Below are 25,287 nucleotides of genomic sequence, written 5' to 3'. Positions count from 1 at the left end.
CAGTTGAGCCTACAATTGGACTCAGAAGGGCTTTAGACTTCATCAAATACTGTATGTTTCTTTGCAGAAGGTAAGCGGTGTAGGGATGCGTCGTCTATGGTTACGGTCAAACTGCAAAACCTTTGGTTGAAATTTCTGGGACTGTGAGAAGGTGAACCATTAAAACATCCGACTCAAAACACATAGACAAGATTTTTTTCTATATTTTATTCATGATGAATTCTAGGGGATGGGCGGTATGGACTAAGAAAATTATCACAATAATTTCTGGCATTTATCCCGATAACAATAAAAAATACCAATTCAACTCCATCTTTGTAAATATAAATCTATCACCACATTCAGTCTTTGGAGCCCCCAAAACACTGCTCTAAAAGATACTAAATACTACTAAATGTCATCATGGGATGCTTTCTTTCTTTCTTTCTTTCTTTCTTTCTTTCTTTCTTTCTTTCTTTCTTTCTTTCTTTCTTTCTTTCTTTCTTTCTTTCTTTCTTTCTTTCTTTCTTTCTTTCTGGCTCATTTCCTTCCTTCCTTCTTTCCTCCTGCTCTCTCTTTCCTTCCTTCCTTCCTTCCTTCCTTCCTTCCTTCCTTCCTTCCTTCCTTCCTTCCTTCCTTCCTTCCTTCCTTCCTTCCTTCCTTCCTTCCTTCCTTCCTTCCTTCTTCTTTTTTCCCTTCCTTCCTTCTTTCCTCCTGCTCTCTCCTTCCTTCTTCCCCTCCTCCTTCCTTCCTTCCTTCCTTCCTTCCTTCCTTCCTTCCTTCCTTCCTTCCTTCCTTCCTTCCTTCCTTCCTTCCTTCCTTCCTTCTTTTCTCCCTTATTTCCTTCTTTCCTTCCTTCCTTCTTTTCTCCCTTCCTTCCTCCTTCCTTCCTTCCTTCCTTCCTTCCTTCCTTCCTTCTTTCCTTCCTACCTTTGATCCTTCTTTTCTTCCTTCCTTCCTTCCTTCCTTCCTTCCTTCCTTCCTTCCTTCCTTCCTTCCTTCCTTCCTTCCTTCCTTCCTTCCTTCCTTCCTTCACGTACGTTGTGCGTGGATTTAACACAGAACCATAAATCCGACTTTACATAAAAACATCATCAACGGGAATTTATCATTTTTACCGTGAGATACAAATTCTTACCGTGGGGAATTTTTTTGACGGTTTATCGTGAACGGTAAAATATCGCCCATTCCTAATGAATACGTCTCGTATTAAAACAATCAAACAAAAGGAAGTTGGCCTAGAATAAAACCTCAATGTGGTATTACAGCTTGTAAAAGCTTTTTACAACCAAGTCTTTTTCTCACTGATTAATTCTTCGTCCTTGGATCACCTCGCATCGCATGCTCCTTTTCTTTTGGGGATCTTTGTGGATTTTTTGTTATGTTCAGGTCAGTGAAGTGTGAAATTCATTATAAAACCGTGTTCTTGTATTCCTGTACTTTGAGGTGCAATTAAAAGCATCATTACGCACCAGAAACCTCTTCCCTTTTTTAGCCGTTCACAGTGTGACATTTAATTGGATTCATTCCTTCCTCTGCCAATGGAAGGTCCCCTGTGCCTCCTCGTGCAACAAAAGCCACCTGTTTGGGATATATATTGGTGTCTTTTTCAGCTTTTACAGCATTAGCTTTTGTTTTCACTCTGATATTGTACTTTAATCATACAGAACTCTGCGTGCCGATATTCTCTCTCCACCATTGTCGTGTACAAGCGTCCTTCACTCTAAGTCCTTCTACTTGGCCTCTTTGTGTGTTTGTAAAAACTTCTCAGATTTGTCCTGTTTTTCTCTCACATTGTTGATAAAAGGCTTTCATTCCTGCAGAGAGAAAGCCAGATGTGACGTTAACAGACAACATTTCCACAGTTTCACTGGCGTGTCCTCATTTTAGTTTAGCGTGTCCCCTCCTGACAGTTGATAGTTAAACGGACTTCAGATTATTATGCATTTAGAAATCTCTGATTTTATCCTAGCTTTTGTGGTGTTCACATTTGATCTTACATCTCCTTTTATAATATAAAAGTAGATGTATATAATTCATGTAAGATTCAAAGAAAGGAGAGAAGAGGTCAACAGAAAAGTTTGACGACAACCTAGATGAAGCTGTATTTGAACTCTTACACAAACTCATTATGTTTATAGGCAGGATGTTAATTAACATCCGTATATTCTATCCACAGTTATGCTTGTGAACTCAAGGACACTGCTGATAAATCAGGAGAAAAATCTTTTTTTAATATACTCATATTACTAATTTGCTTAACGCAAGGATAGATTTTCCCTGTAAATCTTTAGCAGCTCATTTTTCAAGCACACATTTGCTCATCTACGCTTTAAAAGTTCCAGTTGATAAAACTTGGTTATAGATTGAAACAACTTTGTTTAAATTTTAGTTTTAAAACTATATTTAGAATTTCTTGGTTAGGGTGCAGGAAGAGTGTAGTTCTGATGAGCCCATGTGCACATACATATATGACGGTTTTAATATGCACGTCGCCTGGTTCCTCGTTGATAAAAATGATTGGTCCGGTTCCTCTGCATTCAACTGTCAATCAATCAAAAATGACGATTAAAAAAAATACCAATTCAACTCAACCTTTCTAACTAGAAATCTATCACCGCATTCAGTCTTTGGAGCCCCCAAATCACTGCTCTAAAAGAATACTAAATACTACTAAACTACACCAATTAAATTGAATTAATAAAAACCAATAAAATTAGTTACACCTGTACTGCAAAACTGTAACAACTCAAGCTCCTCACTCTCAGATCCGCCATGTTTGTTACACTAACACGTATCAATGGAATGACGTGTTCGTTCGTTCGTTCGAATTCTTTCTTTCTTTCTTTCTTTCTTTCTTTCTTTCTTTCTTTCTTTCTTTCTTTCTTTCTTTCTTTCTTTCTTTCTTTCTTTCTTTCTTTCTTTCTTTCTTTCTTTCAGGCTCATTTCTTTCTTTCAGGCTCATTTCTTTCTTTCAGGCTCATTTCTTTCTTTCTTTCTTTCTTTCTTTCTTTCTTTCTTTCTTTCTTTCTTTCTTTCTTTCTTTCTTTCTTTCTTTCTTTCTTTCTTTCTTTCTTTCTTTCTTTCTTTCTTTCTTTCTTTCTTTCTTTCTTTCTTTCTTTCTTTCTTTCTTTCTTTCTTTCAGGCTCATTTCTTTCTTTCTTTCTTTCAGGCTCATTTCTTTCTTTCTTTCTTTCTTTCTTTCTTTCTTTCTTTCTTTCTTTCTGGCTCATTTCCTTCCTTCCTTCCTTCCTTCCTTCCTTCCTTCCTTCCTTCCTTCCTTCCTTCCTTTCTTCCTTCCTTCCAATATCGCCCTAGTTATAACATGCCAATCTAAATAGGCAGGTCTTTAGTTTGTATTTTAATTGAGTTTAGGACCAGCTCCTGCAAAAGAGCGATCGCCCCACAGAAGTGGGGCGATCGCTCTCCCATCGTCTGTCCATCGCAGAGATATGAGCAGGCAAGGCCATTTATAACACTAAAAACAAGCAACAAGAGCATAACAAGAACTCCAGATGCATCGGGGAGCCAGTGTACGGACTACAAGTTTATCTGTATAGCACAATTCAACAACAAGGTCATTCAATACACTACAGGAACCATGTGGTCGTGCTTCCGTTTATTTGTCAGCAGGCAAGCAGGATCATTCTGAACAAGTTACAAACGACCCAGTAAGGTTTGGTTGATACCCAAATAAAGGGCCTTATAATAATCAAGCGGGGAACTAATGGAAGCATGAGCAGCTTTCTCAAGGTCACCACGGCTCAAGGACGGCTTGACTTTTGCCAGAAGCTCGCCCTGACGACAGAGTTGATCTGCTTGTCAAATTTTTACAGTGTTATTAAAAGCTACACCCAGATTTTTTACTACCTGGCTGAAGTGAGGGACAAGGGCATCAAGACCTAGTACAAATGAGGAAGCTGTGCTACCGCAGGGCTTGGAAGGAGCAAATATAATATATATTCAGTTAGCAGATGTTTTGAGACTGTCGTCTAGGCAACTGTTGGATTCCAGGGCGTTTGATGAACCAGGTTTGATTGGCAGATACAGTAGGTTTTCCAGATTATCTGCATACAGGTGAAAAGGGACATTGTGTTGGGAATTATTGACCCTAATAGCAGCATGTATAATTGAAATAGGACAGGGCCCATATACTGTGATGTCCAAGAGGCAGTACCAAAGGACAGAGAAGAGAAACTGCCTTTAGACCAGGGGTCGGCAACCCAAAATACTGAAAGAGCCATATTGGACCAAAAATACAAAAAACAAATATGTCCGGAGCCGCAAAAAATGAAAAGTCTTGTATATAAGCCTTAGAAAGAAGGCAAATGGCGAAAGGCGAAATGTCGAGAAAAAAGTTGAAATGTCAAGATTAATGTTGAAGTACAATCTTGAGACAAAAGTTGAAATGTTGAGAAAAAAGTCGAAATGTCGAGAAAAAAGTTGAAATGTTGAGAAAAAAGTCGAAATGTCGAGAAAAAAGTTGAAATGTCGAGAAAAAAGTTCGAAATGTCGAGGAAAAAAGTCGCAATGTCCGAGAAAAAAGTCGAAATGTCGAGATTAATGTTGAAATGTTGAGAATAAAGTCGAAATGTCGAGATTAAAAAGGAAAGGAAAAAGGAAAAAATAGAAATGTCGAGATTAAAAAGGAAAGGAAAAAGGAAAAAAATAAGAAAAAAAACAAAAAAGAAGAAAAGAAAAGAAAAAAAAGAGAAAAGGGGGAAAAAAGAGAAAAAAAGGAAAAAAATAAGAAAAAAAAACAAAAAAAGAAGAAAAAAAAAGAAAAAACAGAAGAAAAAGAAGGGAAAAAAAAGTCAAACATTTTTGTAAAGCTCCAGGGAGCCACTAGGGCGGCGCTAAAGAGCAGCATGCGGCTCTAGAGCCACGGGTTGCTGACCCCTGCTTAGACGCTGTTGGATACACACCCAGCCAGTCACAGGAATGCAGCATGTGAGGTAGGCAGAGCCACACCAGACTAGTATTACAAGTAAGCCAAAACGACATGCTGGGTGTAGAACCGCTGGTGAACGACCCTCAGTTCTGCAGTTAAAACTCCTTGATCCAAAGTTATTAGCCAATCTGTAGCCATCTTGGTTGTTTTCCTGTATACATTATCAATTGGAGACTGTCCACTGTGATTTTATTAATTTTTTTCCTCCAGCACATTCAGTATCCGTGGAAATGTCTGTCATGGGAGGGAGACCAGACGCATTTCAAGGAGAGAATTGTGTGAAGTGAGTGGGTATGGCTGGCCAGGCTGATGTTGCAGATCTGGCTGCACATTGTGTGGAGCAATAAATCAGTATTTCAGTCTAATACATATTCCTGTAGGCTTTCTTTCTTCCCTTAGTGAGATATCTCAATATCCTTCCTCAGAAAATCTTACAATCTAACGCTGCCGAGAGCCTTTACAAGTCCCACCTCACCAAAAAAAGAGTAGAGTCTTCATGACCGTGCAAAAGTCAGTGTCCCTTTTTTGAAAAGGTGAGAGAAAAAAGCTAATTAAAGTTGGAGACCTTCTTGATCCGTCTGAGAGCTCACATCTAGCACCCAAAGTGGAATATGTTTCCTACTTTAACTTTATGCCTTTTGGGAGCCCGATTGGCTTTGATTAATGAACCACGTTAACAGAGGTGTCTGTATTCAGTGCTGAAAGAAACTTGAAAAATATTACCAGTAATTATAAAAAAAAGACCTGTGTGCTCGGGGATTGATATTATGAGAAAAGAAGGTATTACATTGAGCTTAATGAGAAAACAAACTTCCTGCTGTCATCAGTGTTTTTTCTCCCAGTAGGTTGTGTTTAGTCTTTTTGAGGACTCAAAGTCAATCTACCAACGTGAAAAGGTGCGACATTGACTCATTTGCAGGTTTCTGCGAGTGTAACACTTTCCAGCGTCAGTATCAGACGGATTAGAAGCAAAACTCACATATGCGTTATAAGATTCAAAGTCAGACCTGACCTTGATGTGTGTAAGATACACTAGACGCTCGAGCGGCATCGGGAATCTTTAGCCGGCAGCGGCGCAGCGCGTACCAGCAGAGCCACGTGGCAGCGCTATTAATAAACCGCGCGGCGTCGCACAAATACAGCAAGGTGCGAGCCCTTGTCTGTGCCATGATGCCAACCACCCGCCGGGTACACTAGCAGATCAGGTTAACGCCAACCAGCGTGTTCACTCGCACGACACAGATGCCACAGGGAGACGGGTGCGATCCGTGATGCTCCAAGAATGTTTGTGTTTCTCTCGGCTGGTTAAACACCGGCTGCACGGTACTGCTGGGGCGGTATGACTAAAAATTTATATCAAGGTATTTTCAAAATTAAATCGGTATCACGGTATTTATTTTTTCATGCACAACTGGGTGTTAACCACATTTTCTTATGATTTGGAAAGGAATTGCTGCAGTAAATTGGCTTAGAATGGCCTATTTTACTGTCATGAGGAGGAATATTGTAGAAAAACATGAATGTCCACACTAGTATGAAATACAGGTTTGCATGGTCTCACAAAATAATGCCGTTTACAATGAGGTGGCAGCACTTATGATTCTAATGAAGTGAGAGAATCAGTCAGGACACACTTAAAGACTTTAATTGTTGTCTGACTTGACTTTCTCCTGCATTCGAGTGTTCCTGTAGACGTGGATGACGCAGATCTCAGCTTCATGCATTCTTGATATTCTATCACATGTTTGCGGCTGAGGTGGTGGAGCAAGTTGCTAGTGTTGCCTCCCGCGGCTACAACTTAGCTTTACAACACTTGGACGTCGTCTTTTTAAAGCCAAGTTCTCCTGTGTCATGTCTGGAACAGTTGTGGGACTTTAGTTTCAGCAATCTTCACCCACATATGTCCGCTGTAAACAATGCAACTGCTAGATAGTGATGCACCGAAATTAAAATTTGTGGCTGAAACCGAAACCGAAAATAATAATAAACACTTGGCCGAATACCGAACATGGTTCTTCGCAGTTTTTCATTTATTTTGCCAATTTTTTCACCATTGCATAAATCAAATAATTTGATTTAGGCATGCTTTTCAAAGAAAAAAATCTTTTACAAAATTACAAGGTATAAAATATTTATTGAACATTTTAATTCCAGCATTATGTTGTTTTGGTTCCACCTCCTGGTGAATGTTAGGTAAAATTCTTATGTGGTTACTTTTTGGTTGGGCCAACGATTTATGTTTGTGGTGCGCAACCGGTACGGTAAGCGGCCAGTCTATTTCCTTATATTACAACGCCGTTATTAATTGTTCTGTTTTTTTCCCACTTATTCCACTGACACCAAAAGTGTTTTTATGCCATTTTCAGTCGAATAATTTCGGTTACCGAACAATCGGTGCATCACTACTGCTAAACAGTCCCCTCACAAACAGTGTCCAGCGGCGCTACGTTCCCAACGTTGTGTACGCTACTGTACATACTCACCGGTATTACGGTATATGAAACATTCATATCATAGAAAAATAAACACCGGTATTCGGTATGAACCGGTACACCGCCCAGCACTACTGCACGGTATTCATTTCTGCCCCATAGTTACCTCTCAGGTGCTCTCATCTTTTGCAGAGCTCAGCTCGTCCCAGGCGAGTTCAGAGGAGAAGCTGAACCATGAGGCAGAGGAGCTGGAGAAGCGACTGAGCATGCTCTCCCACGGGAGCAGCACAGGTAAAAAATACGGCTCTGCACTGCTCTCAGTCACAGTGGAAATAAGAACAGTTTCTGACCTAATGTTTTATTGAACGGCTCAGAACGCCCATAACGATCCTTTAATAGTGAGGCTCTATATTCCCAAACCCTATAAATGATACATTGGCTTGGAGCTTTAATTTAAGTTTGCACACTTGACATTGGTCATGCAAGTGATTTATTGTTCCTATTATGTGGCGAATATCAAAGAGAGAAGTGGCTGGGGATCAGCAGGCGTAGTGATATGCTCAGAGGTGGGTAGTAATGAGTTACATTTACTCCGTTACATTTACTTGAGTAAGTTTTGGGAAATGTTGTACTTTTAGGAGTAGTTTTGAATCACTATACTTTTTACTTTTACTTGAGTAGATTTGTGAAGAAGAAACTGTTCCTCTTACTCCGCTACATTAGGCTACGTTGAGCTGTTACTTTTCTTTTATCACTTTTATCCACGTACGCGTCAATCTCATGACATCACTGGGTGATTCTTTGGGAAAAATATTTGTTTTTGCATGTTTTGTCACATTTACACAGACTCAAACACACACAGAGTTTCTATGAGTTCATGTTTGTTCTAGTTCTGCCTGGTTAAAAAGAAAAGTACAAAGGCTTGAAATTTTGTGCTACTTGTGCTTAATTATTTTTTTATTCTGTTATTTTATCTATTTTATTATGTTTTAAAGTACTTGAATTTACTTTAAGATTATTTTAATTTAAGCTATTTTTTTATTTTTTATAAATTTTAATTTATTTTATTATTTTATTGATTTAATTTGCCTGAAGATGATTATTTGTACTTTTGTCTGTTTGAATGGTTGTGTTAAATAAATCGGACGTTACTCAACAGTTACTCAGTACTTGAGTAGTTTTTTCATCAAGTACTTTTTTACTTTTACTCAAGTAATTATTTGGATGACTACTTTTTACTTCTACATGAGTCATACTATTCTGAAGTAACAGTACTTTGTACTTAAGTACAATTTTTGGCTACTCTACCCAGCTCTGGATATGCTTCTGCTCTAATATGTTTTATGAAAGCAGCGTTTGTGTTGATTAAATCCATGTAAATTGTAATGTTTTTCTTCGTTAGGGGCCTCCTCTACATACTGCCCGTCTGTCGGGGGGGACGACCGCAGTATATCCGGTTCTTCTGACGCGTCCGACACCAAGCCGCTCAGACAGCAGCCTCGGCAGCCGGACTGGTCATCTGGGCCGAACCCGCGTCCGTCCCGCCCGCAAACGTCGGCCCGGCTAAAACGCCGCCGCAGATCGTGCGAAAAGCTTCCAGCCAACCAGGGAGTCGTAAGCAGACCGGCCTCCAAGACGCCCCGGCAGCTGCAGGAAATCGGCCGTCAGAGTTCCTCCGACAGCGGCATCGCCACCGGGAGCCACTCCTCGTATTCGGGCAGCTTCTCCTCGTACACGGGTAGCCTGGACATCACCTCCGGGGAGGACTTCGGCTCCGTTTTCAGCTTGCCTCCCCACCTGGCCCAAGAACTGAGCCCGTGCACGTGCACGGCCGATCGTGGACGTGAATATCAGGTGCAGCTCCAGCACCGGCACCGGCGCACGCTCTTTATGACACCCCCCAGGAGTCTGCTGCAGGAAATAAGTGGGGATGCCAACAACAATGAGCCCTCCTCTTCAGCTAAAGACACTCTGGCCCCTTCAGACCTCCCGACTGAGACAGAAAGAGGGAGTAAAATCAGCGCTGATGGTCTCTCAGACGCCTCAGAGAGACAGTCAATAAGTGAACACTCACAAGGCCTTCCAGACGAGGGCAGGAAACCAAAACGGCGCCCTCTAGTGACGCTTGTCACACTTGCAGCTCTCTCACGTCTGCTTCCAAAACCACGGTGACCATCTGCTCAGCGTGCGGTGGCTTTAAGTGAGTGAGGGGTCTGTATTCTGTTTGTTCAGACTCCTACAACAAATTCCTTCATCACTCCCCGTTTCAAAGGGGTTACTGTATGGATTACCTCGCAGTCAGGTGGCAGCAGCTTGTGCGCGCAGGCTTCAGCGGCGTATCATCTGCTCCGTGGCTCGCTGTCAAAGCGAACGGGGTGATAACGTGCGGGCTGAAGGCGATGGCGCTCTGCGTTCGGTGGCAGAACAACCGACGGACCCACGGTCCATCTGTCGAACAAATTAGCATCGCAGCAGCCAGTTTACTGAGACGCTGCTGTGGAACAGAGCAGGTTTACACTTGTAATTTATCACTGTCTCCTCCTGTTGCACCATTACCTCAGCTCATAGCATCATTTATTTATTTTGTATTATATTAAACATGTGCCAGACTTGCTGCCAACTGTTGGACTTGAGGAATACACTTTTGTTTAAAAACTACAAGAAACATTTTGTTGTTGTTATACTCAATGTTCAACAAGGACTCTGACATGTTCCCTCGTTGTGTTTATTGTTCTTTTAGCGGCGCAAATAGAGAAACTGGGGCCGGCCGGTTCACCAATATGTTCTTAACGACTCTTAAGAAATGTCTTAAGATCTAAATTTAAGAAGTTCATAAGAAAGTTCTTAAGTGCAATTCTTCAATATTTTTTAAGAACCGTCTTAAGAACTGTCATTTCTTACGAATTTCTTATTTTTCCTACTTTAGAACTTCTTAAAATGTTATTGCATTGCACACGCCAACAAACAACATTTATACAGGTAGTTTGGTCTTAACCGTCAGTCACTCACTAAACATGGAGAAAGAGAAAAAGAGATTGAGAGATGAGATTAATGTGCGAAAAAAAATACTATTGGGGAAAATTAATAATAATTAACTACCACGCTAACTAACATGCTAACAAACAGTTAACAGGCTCTTTGTGTAATTAATTACAAAGTATATCCTCAAACTATGATCTACTAGTCTAAACTTGTCTAAAATGTGTTGAAAAAAGTGATTTAGAGGATTATTATTATCATTATTATTATTATTAGTATTTATTATTATTACCTTTTCACAGAAGAAATTTTAAGACAGGTGAAGGTTGTCTTAAAGTTAAGAAAAAAGTCAAGAACAAATTTGAGAACTTTATTTCAAGAATACCATTTATTCTTAAGTTTTTTCTTAAGAAGAAACTTAAGAAGAAAGTTGAAAAAATACTTAGAACTTTTTTGGAGAATATGACTTCTTCTCTTTTTTCTTCTTAAGACTGAACAGAAAAAAATGACACTTAAGAAGATTTTCTTTCTTAAGAATGTTTTGTGAATCCGGCCCCTGATCTTTTAATGTTGATAAATTCAGAGATTGTTTTCCAATGACCAACATTTATTGCTTTAACTTATTATTTATCACCAGTTACACTTTTTTTTGCACCTCTACCCTTTATAGCTTTTTTTCTGCCGCCATAAAAGCAGATATATCTGAATCAGAAATATTTGCTGCTGTCACGGTGAACAAGGAACTTTAGGGTGGAGCGAGTTAAAAATGTTTATTTTTATTTTATCAACTTTTATCCCATTTCTTTCCCCATTTTATCAGCCAGTGCTCCTGCAGAAGTCAGTCCTGGGCGTTTCTCCCTCTACCACCCCGGGAGAGCCCACACTGAGCTCAAATCTCCTCCTTTACTTGAGGAGTGAGCAGGCCGCTGCTTTTCACCAGACAGGGTGGGATGATTAAACTTGTCCAGCTGGGTCTTTGGCAGAGGTGTCTTCAGTATTCACATTCATTACTCAGGTAGAAGTATAGATACTAGAGTTTAAAATACTCCTGTAGAAGTTGAAGTATCAACTCAAGTTTTTTACTCAAGTAAAAGTATAAAAGTACTGCTTTCAAAACTACTTAAAGTATAAAAGTAAAAGTAATGTAAGGGGAAAAAAGCCATTAAGGACAAAAGCCATTGAAAATGAATGTATCTTAGTATAATGCATATATATTAACCCTTGTACTGTATTTAGGTCAAATGACCCAATTCTTCTATCCTTCTTTCCTCCTGCCATGCTCTCTCCTTCCTTCTTCCTTTCTTCTTTTCCTCCTTTTTTACCTCCTTTACTCCTTTTTCTTCCTACCTCCCTTTCGTGATTCGTTCCTTTATTACCTTCTTTGCTTTTCTTCCTTTTTTCCTTATTTTCTCCATTCCTTCCTTCTTCCCTCCCTTCTTTTTCTCCTTTCTCCTTTCCTCCTTCCTCCCTTCTTTCCTTTTCTCCCTTCTTTCCTTCCTTTCCCCTTCCTTCCATCTTTTCTCCCTTCATCACTCCTTTTCTACTTCCTTCTTCTTTCCTCCTTTCTCCCTTCCTACCATTCCTCCTTTCATCTTTTCTCCTTCCTTACTCCCTTTCCTACTTCCTTCTTTTCTCCTTTCTCCTTCCTTCCATCTTTTCTCCCTTCCTTACTCCCTACTTCCTTCCTTCTTTCCTTCTTTTGTCCTTTCTCCCTTCCTGCCTTCTTTCTTCCCTTCCATCTTTCTCCCTTCCCTTCTTTCCTCCCTTCCTTACTCCCTTTCCTACTTCTTCCTTCTTTTCTCCTTTCTCCCTTCCTTCTATTCCTCCCTTCTTTCCTCCCCTTCCATCTTTTCTCCCTTCCTTACTCCCTTTCCTACTTCCTTCCTTCTTTCCTCCCTTCCTTCTTCCCTCCCTTCTCTCTTCCTACTTCCTTGACCAGAAGACAGCACAAGGGTTAAAGAAGCATATATGTGTACTATTGAGCATTAACATGTGTTTTCAGAGAGCAGGAGATATGATGACTAGTTGCCTATAAGTATTGTAATGGTGCAAAAAAGTCAAACTTCAGAGGCATGTTATCATTTATCCTAACCTTTATTGGAATGTACATCCAAGTTTAGTTGCAGGAATCTGAGGGAACGGATGTAAAGAACAAAACTGGACAAGAACATCTGTTTTTTCTCCCACTAGGGGAGTTTTTACCTGCCATTGTTTATGTAATAACTGCCTCCGGGGGTCATGTTCTGGGTATGGGTCCTCTGTAAAGCGTCTAGAGACAACTCTGTTGTATTAGACGCTATATAAATAAAATTGAATTGAATTGAATCTGAAACAACCACAACCAAATTCACTCTATCCGGATGGAGCAATTTAACTGGATAGTTTTTATTTAAAGGCCGAAATGAAATAGAGTAACGAAGCTGTTTTTAAAATGTAAGGAGTAAAAAGTACAGATACAGTACAGATAATTGCGTAAGGAGTAAAAGTTAAAAGTCGTCTGAAAAATAATTACTCCAGTGAAGTATAGATAACAAAATTTCTACTTAAGGTAATGAAGTATATGTACTTTGTTACTTGACCCTCTGGTCTTTGGTTCTGATGGAAACGTTACTCGTTTCACCTTTTTCCACACGGTGAACTCTGCTGGAGTCATTCCCTTTCCAGCTGAAGCCGACTTTAAAGGCGCTGAGTAAGAACAAACACACAACCGAACTTACTTCAGTCTATAAAATCGATCCTTAATGGTAATGAAAGTAAGTCGACTTTAGGATCTACTCATGTTTTCCTGAACCGGCTTAAAGGTGATCCTGCATGTGTGCACCGAGTGTGCCTGTTCTGGGGATGTTCCCGTCGTAAATCTGCTCTTATTCTTCTGTTTTAAGTAAACTGAGGATGTGTCAATACAAGGCTCTTTCTGCAGCGGTTCCTGCCTGTCCAGACGCAGCTCTGAGCCTCGGGACACCTCTCCTCTTCATTCTTCAGCTTTTGCATCAGTTACCTTCCCGTTCCAGTCACCAGGCAGCAGCGGCAGGAATGCTGTTGTAACACAGATCTCACTATACTAATCAGAGGATCGATCAGTCCACATGATATCTATTTTGGGAAGATTTTCTGAACCCTACATTGTTCATTTTGCATGTTTGGTAGAGAAAAGAGCTGCATGTTACGAGAAAAGCTGAATGCTGATCCAAACATGGTTTTTGGCTGACACTGCGAGGAGCTTTTAAAGAGTCTTTTGTTGAAATGATTTGTTTAAACATCAAGCTTAACTTGCTGAGTGCGTTTAGTGGAGAGTACAAACAGACCGTCATCACCTCCTGAATAAAGAGTTTTCTACATTTTCCCCTCGGGGAGCACACAGTTGGCTAAATGAAACATGAGTTATTAGTCTACACTTAAAGGGTGAGTTCAAAGAAAAAATCAAACCAAAACACTATAACTGCAATTATCTCCTCGCTATTAATGTGAGACTTAAAGGAGTTTAATTGGCTTCTTAAAAGTCTTGAAGGGAAAATAAAGTCAGCATTGACCTCTGATCTGTATGATGCATGGAGATAAATCACATGAAGCGTTCAAAGCCATTACTTCTGACTGAGATGTATGGATGCAGAATGGAACTACTCTGTGTCTGTCTCTAGAAAATACACTATCTGACATTTTAGAGTTATATTTTCTCCAGAAAGAAAGAAATGAGCCAAGAAAGAAAGAAAGAAAGGAAGAAATGAGCCTAGAAAGAAAGAAAGAAATGAGCCAAGAAAGAAAGAAAGAAAGAAAGAAAGGAGCATAGAAAGAAAGAAAGGAGCATAGAAAGAAAGAAAGAAAGAAAGAAAGAAAGAAAGAAAGAAATGAGCCTAGAAAGAAAAAAAAAAGAAATAAATGAGCCTAGAAAGAAAAAGAAAGAAAGAAATGAGCCTAGAAAGAAAGAAAGAAATGAGCCAAGAAAGAAAGAAAGAAATGAGCCTAGAAAGAAAAAGAAAGAAAGAAAGAAAGAAATGAGCCTAGAAAGAAAGAACGAAAGAAAGAAAGAAATGAGCATAGAAAGAAAAAGAAAGAAAGAAAAAAGAAAGAAATGAGCATAGAAAGAAAGAAAGAAAGAAAGAAAGAAAGAAAGAAAGAAAGAAAGAAAGAAATGAGCCAAGAAAGAAAGAAAGAAAGAAAGAAAGAAAGAAAGAAAGAAAGAAAGAAAGAAAGAAAGAAAGAAAGAAAGAAAGAAAGAAAGAAAGAAAGAAAGAAAGAAAGAAAGAAAGAAAGAAAGAAAGAAAGAAAGAAATGAGCCTAGAAAGAAAGAACGAAAGAAAGAAAGAAATGAGCCAAGGAAGAAAGAAAGAAAGAAATGAGCATAGAAAGAAAAAGAAAGAAAGAAAAAAGAAAGAAATGAGCATAGAAAGAAAGAAAGAAATGAGCCAAGAAAGAAAGAAAGAAAGAAAGAAAGAAAGAAAGAAAGAAAGAAAGAAAGAAAGAAAGAAATGAGCCAAGAAAGAAAGAAAGAAAGAAAGAAAGAAAGAAAGAAAGAAAGAAAGAAAGAAAGAAAGAAAGAAAGAAAGAAAGAAAGAAAGAAAGAAAGAAAGAAAGAAAGAAAGAAAGAAAGAAAGAAAGAAAGAAAGAAAGAAATGAGCCTAGAAAGAAAGAACGAAAGAAAGAAAGAAATGAGCCAAGGAAGAAAGAAAGAAAGAAATGAGCATAGAAAGAAAAAGAAAGAAAGAAAAAAGAAAGAAATGAGCATAGAAAGAAAGAAAGAAATGAGCCAAGAAAGAAAGAAAGAAAGAAAGAAAGAAAGAAATGAGCCTAGAAAGAAAGAAATGAGCCTAGAAAGAAAGAAAGAAAGAAAGAAAGAAAGAAAGAAAGAAATGAGCCTAGAAAGAAAGAAAGAAAAAAGAAAGAAATGAGCCTAGAAAGAAAGAAATGAGCCAAGAAAGAAAGAAAAAGAAAGAAAGAAATGAGCCTAGAAAGAAAGAAAGAAAGAAATGAGCCAAGAAAGAAAGAAAGAAGGAAAGAAGGATAAATTCCCGTTGATAACGTTTTGTATTGGTATTTTTTTTTATCGTTATCGTGATAAATGTTTTAGTCCATACCGCCCATCCCTAGTGCCGCATATAAAGTCCAGCTCCTTTAAAACTCAGTTGTATTAAGTAAATTATTTCATCTTGAACTGATTTTTTTTTGTTTCCCTAAAAGAAACGATTGGGCGTGTTGGTGAAACCAAAAACAGCCACAGGAAATCTGCCTTCAACAGATTTCTTTTCATCAACTTTTACATTTCCATGAAGGACACAAGATTCACAAAAAACCCTCAAAATCTATATCTATTTTCTTTACAGGCTCAACAAAAGCTGGAGCTGCAGGCAGCGATAAAGTGCAGCGGTGTGGTTATCGACTTTCCTTAACTGAGGCTTTTTTCTTTCTCGGCCCTGCGAACGTTTTCGTCGGTGTTTGACACGGTCTTCTCGCACTTCTTTTGCACGATATATGCCTAACATATGCAGCCTTCTCCAGTCAAGAGGAACAGACAGGGAGATGTGAAGAATAAGAAATAAGGTGAAGCACTGTTACTGCAGAATGCTGATGCATCGGCGCACACAGGGTCATACCTGCCCTTTCTTTCAAAAGTAAGAGTTACGCATCAGAAATGCTCTTTAAAGTTGTCCCATTTAAATCCAGCACTGAGGAAGTACATTTACAGCACTCTGGAAAGGTATCGGGCACATCTTGTCTTTTTGTTTCATCAAAGTTTATGATATCCTAAATTATATTCTCTTTAAAATACAGATGGAAAATACAGTAAAAAAAAAAATGAAATAGACAAGTCATTAAAGCGTTTATAAAACATGGATGAAAGTGCCTGACTTTAGTCTCGCACATTCACAAACTGAAGTGTTCTTCATAACTTCTTTTTGTCTAAGTCTAAGTAGAAAAGTTTATTAGTTATTATAACGATGAGCAGACAAATCACTTCTAATTGGTATTCTATCAGCAGTGTGGGAAACACAGTTGCCAGCAATCAGCACCAAAACATAAAAGCACAATTATACATTTTCTGCATCGCTGTCTGAGTGGATGCTGGTTCCCATGGCAACGCCACACACACCAGTTGCACAGCTGTTTATTTCGCAGCTTTATTTGGTCGCACTTCTTTTTGTTTCCATCTAACGGCGTTTCCTAATTACCTCTGTGTGGGCGATAGATCAGCTCCAGCTTATAATCGAGGTCTGGCCCAGTCGGAAAATGATCCGTTCATTTGAATCAGGTGTGTTGGAGCATTGAGACGTCTAAAACGTGCAGGTTGGTGGCCCTGGAGGACTGGAAATGAGCTGCACTCGCTCTGTTTCACTGATGCACCCACTGTGAAGTATCTGTTAGTAGGGCACCACCTAACCCGCTCAAAGCAGTTTAGTTCGGACTAAAGCGATGAAACACAAAGCCGTGCCATCAATGCCTGGTTCTTTAAACTATGTTTCACATTTCAAACATTTAGGTGGAAAAAATTTTACATTTTAAACTATAATAATCCACTACGGGAGAGTATTAGGGCCATGGAGTAGAAAAAATATTTGAGAGGGGAAGATTTTTTTTTTTACTGTGCACTTCGAGAAAAAAGTCGAAATGTCAAGAAAAAAGTTGAAATGTCGAGATTAATGTTGAAATACAATTTCAAGAATAAAGTCAAAATTTCATAGATAAAGTCGAAATTTTGCCTTTTTTCTCAACATTTCAACTTTATTCACGAAATTTCGACTTTTTTCTCAACATTTCGACTTTTTTCTCGAAATTGTACTTCAACATTAATCTCGACATTACAACTTTTTTCTCAACATTTCGACTTTTTTCTCAACATTTCGACTTTTTTCTCAATTGTACTTCAACATTAATCTCGACATTTCGACTTTTTTCTCGACATTTCAACTTTTTTCTCAACATTTCGACTTTTTTCTCGAAATTGTACTTCAACATTAATCTCGACATTTCGACTTTTTTCTTGAAGTGCACAATAAAAAAAAAAAAAATCTTCCTCTAAGATATTATTTTTATTTTTCTCCTGCCTGGCCCTAATACTCTTCCGTAAATCCACGGCTAAATCCAACATATTATTTTTCTTCACTAAGATGAAGGCGTTCAGACTCCAGGGCTTTTGCCTTGGTTGAGGAGGATTTTTACCTTTACAACCAACTGAGTACCTTCAGAAATGTCCTCCTTTTAAAAATAGACTCCTGTTCTGCGATGATGTGCTGCTGGAGATGTACTGGCTGCATGCCGCTGTCTCCTTCACAAAGGCTTTGATGGGTTGCAACTTGTGGGCAAAAATTCAACTTGAACACGTTGACTGAATTTTCCAGAGTCTGGTTTTTCTGTCTTTGGCGCGTGTCTCTTCGTGTTTTGTGCCAACATTGCTGGTACACCTTGACAGCGACTCCAGTGTTTTCTTTTATGGCAGCGGGTGATTGACAGGAGCCCTTTGTGAGGTGCTGAGTCTGACCGAACCGTCGTCGTAGCGATAGGGAGGCTTTGCCGCATAGGGATGGGTGATATTTTACCGTTCATGATATACCGTCAAAGAAATTCCCCACGGTAAGAATTTGTATCTCACGGTAAAAATGATAAATTCCTGTTGATGATGTTTTTGTGTAAAGATGATTTATGGTTCTGTGTTAAATCCACGCACAACGTACGGGAAGGAAGGAAGGAAGGAAGGAAGGAAGGAAGGAAGGAAGGAAGGAAGGAAGGAAGGAAGGAAGGAAGGAAGGAAGGAAGGAAGGAAGGAAGGAAGGAAGGAAGGAAGGAAGGAAGGAAGGAAGGAAGGAAGGAAGGAAGGAAGGAAGGAAGGAAGGAAGGAAGGAAGGAAGGAAGGAAGGAAGGAAGGAAGGAAGGAAGGAAGGAAGGAAGGAAGGAAGGAAGGAAGGAAGGAAGGAAGGAAGGAAGGAAGGAAGGAAGGAAGGAAGGAAGGAAGGAAGGAAGGAAGGAAGGAAGGAAGGAAGGAAGGAAGGAAGGAAGGAAGGAAGGAAGGAAGGAAGGAAGGAAGGAAGGAAGGAAGGAAGGAAGGAAGGAAGGAAGGAAGGAAGGAAGGAAGGAAGGAAGGAAGGAAGGAAGGAAGGAAGGAAGGAAGGAAGGAAGGAAGGAAGGAAGGAAGGAAGGAAGGAAGGAAGGAAGGAAGGAAGGAAGGAAGGAAGGAAGGAAGGAAGGAAGGAAGGAAGGAAGGAAGGAAGGAAGGAAGGAAGGAGCGCGCCAAGGAAGGAAGGAAGAAAGAAATGAGCCTAGAAAGAAAGAAAGAAAGAAATGAGCCTAGAAAGAAAGAAAGAAAGAAATGAGCCTAGAAAGAAAGAAAGAAAGAAATGAGCCTAGAAAGAAAGAAAGAAAGAAATGAGCCTAGAAAGAAAGAAAGAAAGAAATGAGCCTAGAAAGAAAGAAAGAAAGAAATGAGCCTAGAAAGAAAGAAAGAAAGAAATGAGCCTAGAAAGAAAGAAAGAAAGAAAGAAAGAAATGAGCCTAGAAAGAAAGAAAGAAAGAAAAATTCCCGTTGATAACGTTTTTGTATTGGTATTTTCTTTATCGTTATCGGGATAAATGCCAGAAATGATCGTGATACATTTTTTAGTCCATACCTCCATCCCTAGTGCCGCATATAAAGTCCAGCTTCTGAACCTCCACTAACATTCAGTTGAATTATTTATAGAGGATCCCTGTGAACCCCCTTGAATACACATCCTTCCACTTTAGAAATGGGTGTTTTAGATCAAATACCAATTTTATTTCTCTTTCCCCCACAGGGGACACTTTATACCACTCAAGTTCGTTAGTGACACCAGGTAAGGATAACCTTTTGGATTTCTTCTTTTGTCAATCACAAACTGCATGTATTGCCCCTTTTTGTAAATGCATGAGCAGATCAATTGAGGTGTGTATGGTGAAATGGCTCATTTAGCAGTGGTATGCTATGACACGCACCGTTTGCAGTGAAGAAAACTCTGCAGAAGTCCTCTCCCGGTTCCGGAAGCATCCGCTCCACAGAGCCGCCGGGAGTGAAGACGGGCGAGGAGTCGGCGCCGTTCAAAAGAGGAGAGAAATTAGCCGGCCTCTTATCTGATCTGCTCAGCTTTCCGAGCGCAGACAGGCGGCCAGAGGCAAAGGCACACAGGCTGAACCTGTACGAATCAATGAGCCCGGCTTTGGGACACGGGCCCAGCTCGACACCTGCCGTACCTCCACAAGACCATCAAGACAAAAGGCCTGTCATTTATGAAAACTGTACCAAGTGTCGGCGAGCGCACTGCCACCCTCCTCCGCGTGCCATGCCTGCTAAAAGGTACGGCAGCGGGGACATTTCCACTTTTCAAGCCTTCCCAAATGGGCCGCACCTGACGGAGAGCCAAGAACGTGACTGTGCGGCCGATGAGGAGCCGCTCCATCAGTCTCTCAGAAACATAGACGGCCGGAGCCAGCACGAGGAGATGAATGGTTGGACTGTAAACTGTGAAGGTAAGAGAGACTGAAAAGTTTGAAGCCATCCTCTGATGGCCTCTTTTTCTTTTTCCCCTGACGCCCTGAAGTCCATCTCTCTTTTTTTCCTGCTGTTTTTCCATTAATAAAAATGCACTCTGCCTGGTTTTGCTTGGTTTGGTTTATCGCTGTTGCTGCAACAACTGAGGAAGTCAGAAGTTATGTGTAGGCTCATTAGACTCTGATGGTACCGGTTTTCAAAAAAAGCCATTTACTTGAGCTTTTTATGTACATGACAAGCGGGTGACTGAACGATCATTATTGAGTATTTTCATAAGTGTGTTTCTAAATGAATTATGTTTCATTGTCAAAGGTTTTTGCAGATATTAATGGTTTTATATCGAAGAGGATCAGTCAAATGTGATGTGGAAACAAGACATTATTTAAAAACATGTTGGACTAAACCAGGGGTCAGCAACCCGCGGCTCTAGAGCCGCATGCGGCTCTTTAGCGCCGCCCTAGTAGCTCCCTGGAGCTTTTTCAAAAATGTTTGAACTTTTTTTTCCTTTTTTTTCCCTTTTTTTTTCTTTTTTTTCCTCTTTTTTCTATTTTCTTCTTTTTTTCTTTTTTTCTTTTTTTCTATTTTTCTTTTTTCCCTTTTTTTTCTATTTTTTCTATTTTCTTTTTTCTTCTTTTTTTCTTTTTTCCTTTTTTTCTATTTTTCTTTTTTTCCTTTTTTTTCTCTTTTTCTTCCTTTTTCCTTTTTTAATCTCGACATTTCGACTTTTTTCTCTAAATTTTTGACTTTTTTCTCGACATTTAGATTTTTTTCTCAACATTTCGACTTTTTTCTCGAAATTTCGACTTTTTTCTCAACATTTCATCTTTTTTTCTCGAGATTGTACTTCAACATTAATCTTGACATTCCGACTTTTTTCTCGACATTTCGACTTTTGTCTTTAAATTTTGACTTTTTTCTCGACATTTCGACTTTTTTCTTGATATTTCGACTTTTTTCTCGACATTTCGCCTTTCGCCATTTGTCTTCATTCTAAGGCTTATACAAGACTTTTCATTTTTTGCGGCTCCAGACATTTTTTTTGTGTGTTTTTGATCCAATACGGCTCTTTCAACATTTTGGGTTGCTGACCCCTGGACTAAACTGTTCACACTAAGAGCACTTGTGAATTACATCAGACATGCATAGCTTCAGAACAGCAGATATATATCTGCAGCAGTGCTTATGTTCAAAATAAAAGCTTTCTACATGATAAGACTGAAAGTAGCATTAGTGAGGCGTGTGCACACGTCACTGAAGTGCATGTTGAAGCTCTTAACCAGCATGTATTGAGGGCTCTCTGACCTTTGCACAATATGACGAGAACAACTTCTCTCCTGCAGAAAAAGGTATTGTGAGCTGAATCAATCCAAAGTCATTTCTCTCCACCTCCAGATCTGCAGGACTTTATGCATAACCTCTTAGAAAATAAGTTTAAAAATGTTTCCCCCCCCACTCTGATTCATTAAAACCGTTTAATAAAGCATGGAGGCTCGTTTTCAGCTCTGGTTATTACCATTTACATTTTCTGTTTTGTTTGTTTTAATTAGAAGCTACATTTATTTGTATTTTTTCCCCCCTCCCAGACGAAAAGCGTCATAGCAAAGGCGAAAGGTGCAGAGCTGATCCTGCTTACGCCACCATGGAGAGTTGTTTGACGGAGAGGAACGTGGAGGTAGGTACTCCAGAACGTTTTCATCCACCGCCATGCCGTCGGCCGCTCACGCGCTTGGATTACACAAGTCATTGTGCAGCACATTCCAGGGAAACTGTCTTTTTATCACAGGAATATCAAATGAAAAGTGTGAAAACGAACAATTAGAAGGTTGAGGCGATTTGTTGAAGATGTTTTCTATCATGTGATGAGCTGAAATGATCATTTAAACAGCTGTAATGAATGTACGTGTATGTTATTTATGAACAGCATTATGGGTTTTACCGAGGAGTCGTCGAGTTTTTACTCGCTGATCTCAGAATAGGACTGGGCGATATATCGAGATTTCAATGTATACCGATATATTTTCAAACGCGATATGGTACGAGACAATATCGTTTATATCGATTATTAAAAAAAAAAAAAAAAAAACTTTTTTTTTTTAATGATTTTGATATAGCTTATTTAGTGACAAATTGACTTGAATGTTTTATTTGAGATTTGCACAAATGTTTTGTTATTTGCACAACTGTCAACCTCAGTGGAAAAGTCTGCCTGTTACTGTCTACATTGTATTAATTGCACAGTGTATTTTAATTTAATTGTTATGCAGGAAAGGGATATTTGTTTTATTTTATTCAAGAAGCAGTTTATTTTTATTTCATTTCTTTTATACATTTTGATATTGTGCAGACCTCTGTTAATAAAGGAACCTGTGTGACATTTGGCACGAGGCTTTGTATTAAAACTGACTGTTTTTTTAAGGGTTTGTCTCAGAAAAAATGAAGCTAACAGAGATGCTAACAGAGATGCTAACAGAGAAGCTATGCTATAATGCTTTGGGGGAAACCCCAATTATAGCACGGAAAAAATATCGATATATATCGAGTATCGTCATTCAGCTAGAAAATATCGAGATATGACTTTTGGTCCATATCGCCCAGCCCTCTCTCAGAAAGCGGACTTTTCTAGTCTCTCCTAGTTTCATGAAGACTTCTAATAAGCTTTAAATCATAGCTTTATGCTACAAAGACCTGTATGGAGGCGCACTGTTGTTGCACCTTTTTAATTAAATGGGTTAAGTGTCACATGGAGATGATGAAAAGAGAGCTACCAAAAGAAACATTAACACCTTTTTGATGATACAGTGACTGCTAAGAGAGGATGGGGGGATGCGGTCCAAATTGTCATTTTTATGTAGTTCAGAGATATTCTCAAGTAACAACTGTCAGTTCAGTCACACTATAATTCTTAATATAAAGGTGAAGATGGCATACAGTCAAAGTACAAAGCCTAGTATCTCCCACTAATGAAGCAAGTAATTCATGTTTTGGAAATGAATTTCAGGCTCTGAGCACTATTACAGGCATTATCTTCAATGTCCTGGCCCCGTTCTCTGATATTGTGCTTCCATCAGGGGATATGTTTGTGATTGCAGTGCTGGCAGTGGCATCTCATTGGGACAGAAATCAATACGCCTGCTCTCAACTAGCAATTTTCACACCACAGGTGCTGTTGGGAATCTGATATTACGAGACTGCAATCCGAAAGATATGGTTATCGGCCTGTAATGATGAGTCGTCGCAGAGCCCGTTTTGTTTTTGTTTTTTTTACATGCAACACTCGGCCCTAATTTCAGCAAAGGCTGAATATCAACCTCTGTCTATAAATACACCTGAGATGTTAAGTAGAAAATAATCATCATACTTACAATACATTTATGCTTCTGGACTGCAGATTGCGGGGAGCGGTGCTGGCTGTCTCTGCACGTTTAAGGCAGAAGAGAAGAGCAAGTATGAGCTAATGGGCAGCTATGGCCAGAGGAGGTTTCTTCACGAGGCTGAAGGTGAGTGAGACTGTCGTCATGCAAGTCAACGTGACTGACTCTGTTTGGGTTTAACATATTTTAATCCCTCCAAACCAGGGGTCTGCAACCCAAAATGTTGAAAGAGCCGTATTGGACCAAAAACGCAAAAAACAAATATGTCTGGAGCCGCAAAAAATGAAAAGTCTTGTATAAGCTTTAGAATGAAGGCAACACATGCTGCATGTTTCTATATTAGTTATAACTGGGGGAAGATTTTTTTTTTTTTATTATGCACTTCGAGAAAAAAGTCGAAATGTCGAGAAAAAAGTCGAAATGTCGAGAAAAAAGTCAAAATTGCAAGAAAAAAGTCGAAAGGTTAAGATTAATGTTGAAGTACAATCTTGAGAAAAAAGTCGAAATGTCGAGAAAAAAGTCAAAATTTCAAGAAAAAAGTCAAAATTTCGAGAAAAAAGTCGAAATGTCGAGGAAATTGTCAAAATTTCATGAAAAAAGTCGAAATGTCGAGAAAAAAGTCAAAATTTAAAGAAAAAAGTCAAAATTTCAAGAAAAAAGTCGAAATGTCAAGATTGCAAAGAAAAAAAGAAAAAGGTAGAAAAAAAGAGGAAAAAAGAAAAAAAGAAGAAAAAAGGAAAAAAGAAAAAAAAGAAGAAAGAAAGGAAAAAAAGGTCAAACATTTTTGAAAACGCTCCAGGGAGCCACTAGGGCGGCGCTAAAGAGACGCATGCGGCTCTAGAGCCGTGGGTACTGAGCCTTGCTCCAGACCGACATATCCAGATCATCAGGTTTATTGCTGCACAAATGAATCTCTTGTCTGTTCATTATCTTTCTTCTTCTTCTAAATGCCCTGAACATTTCCAGCGACGCAGCTCGCAGGCTTCTTAAAACAACAAGGGCGTGCGTCTCTTAATGGAAGTGAATTAAACGGAGTCTCGCACCTCAGTCAAGGTTGCTTAAAACATCACCTGTTGCTCGGCGGCACATGCACAGAATTGAATCTGTAATATAACTCATTCTGGACAAAGCGGACGGGCACGTGTGTGGAGTGCAGATTCCCATCCTCTCTCGAGGGCATCGGCACATGCACTGCGCTTCAGTCACAGTAATGGACTGTGACATTGATGGAAATAGTTTAATAAAGTGCCTACAACATATACAGTGCAGCAGAGTTTGTCACAGAGCTGCTGCTGGCCATGTTACAACACCGTAGAAATGCACTAAGTGGAAGATTGTTGTGAGGAGAACTGGAGACAGAAGAGAAGCTTGTTACAACAGGATTTGTTTGAGGTGAACAGAAAACAAACTGATGCCGATTTTCCAGTCTGTCCTCTAAAACCGGCGAGTCTAACGTGAATCAATCTCTTAGTCTGGATTAGTAAATTATTAAGATATACTTTAATAATTTAGAAATGGATGGATGGATACTTTATTTATCCTGCAATGAAATTATAGTTTCATCAGGATGTCAATTTACAGAAACAAGTGGACATTTTATATATGAGTACTGAGAAAATAAAAACATTGTTAGCCTCAATGAATAATTGCCGTAGTCATATTTGAATGTAAATGGACGTTATAATAATAATAATAATAATAATAATAATAATTCATTTTATTTAGAGGCGCTTTTCAGGTCACCCAAGGTCACCTTACAAGAGATACAGTTAAAAACACACATTTTATAAGTTAAAATACAATTAATACAAAAAAGCAGCGACACACAGCATAAAAAAGTACATACACTAATAAATAAAAGAATGCTATGAGCCTCACGATTTGGGTAATAATTCAACAGTGTTGCAGAACTACAAAACAAACATCCCTCGCTGCCTTTTCCTTTTTGTTGATAACAATAATGTGATTTTTATATGATCATGAGCGTCAACAATTTTTTCAGAATTGATTATTTTCAAGTAGTCGCTGCAGCCTGAGTTATCATTGCTGGACAAATCAGCCTGAGTGCAACACGTGGCACTAATA

The 25,287-nt window shown here is 39.1% G+C and overlaps 1 protein-coding gene across 1 annotated transcript in view; it reads left to right on the top strand.

Annotated features, from left to right (window-relative positions):
* LOC133420508 (uncharacterized) overlaps window positions 1-25,287 on the top strand; it is a 75,866-nt gene that overhangs the window by 32,392 nt on the left and 18,187 nt on the right. Inside the window, exons 6-12 of the mRNA XM_061710203.1 lie at window positions 7,555-7,653; window positions 8,765-9,530; window positions 9,635-9,872; window positions 19,007-19,139; window positions 19,288-19,809; window positions 21,415-21,503; window positions 23,220-23,328. Of these exons, the coding sequence (XP_061566187.1) occupies window positions 7,555-7,653; window positions 8,765-9,530; window positions 9,635-9,872; window positions 19,007-19,139; window positions 19,288-19,809; window positions 21,415-21,503; window positions 23,220-23,328 (1,956 nt within the window). The remainder of the gene's footprint in view (window positions 1-7,554; window positions 7,654-8,764; window positions 9,531-9,634; window positions 9,873-19,006; window positions 19,140-19,287; window positions 19,810-21,414; window positions 21,504-23,219; window positions 23,329-25,287) is intronic.

The sequence above is a fragment of the Cololabis saira genome, chromosome 20 (genome assembly GCF_033807715.1).
Source record: "Cololabis saira isolate AMF1-May2022 chromosome 20, fColSai1.1, whole genome shotgun sequence".
In the NCBI taxonomy this organism is placed as follows: Eukaryota; Metazoa; Chordata; class Actinopteri; order Beloniformes; family Belonidae; genus Cololabis; species Cololabis saira.
This window is presented reverse-complemented; position numbering and strand designations above follow the sequence as displayed.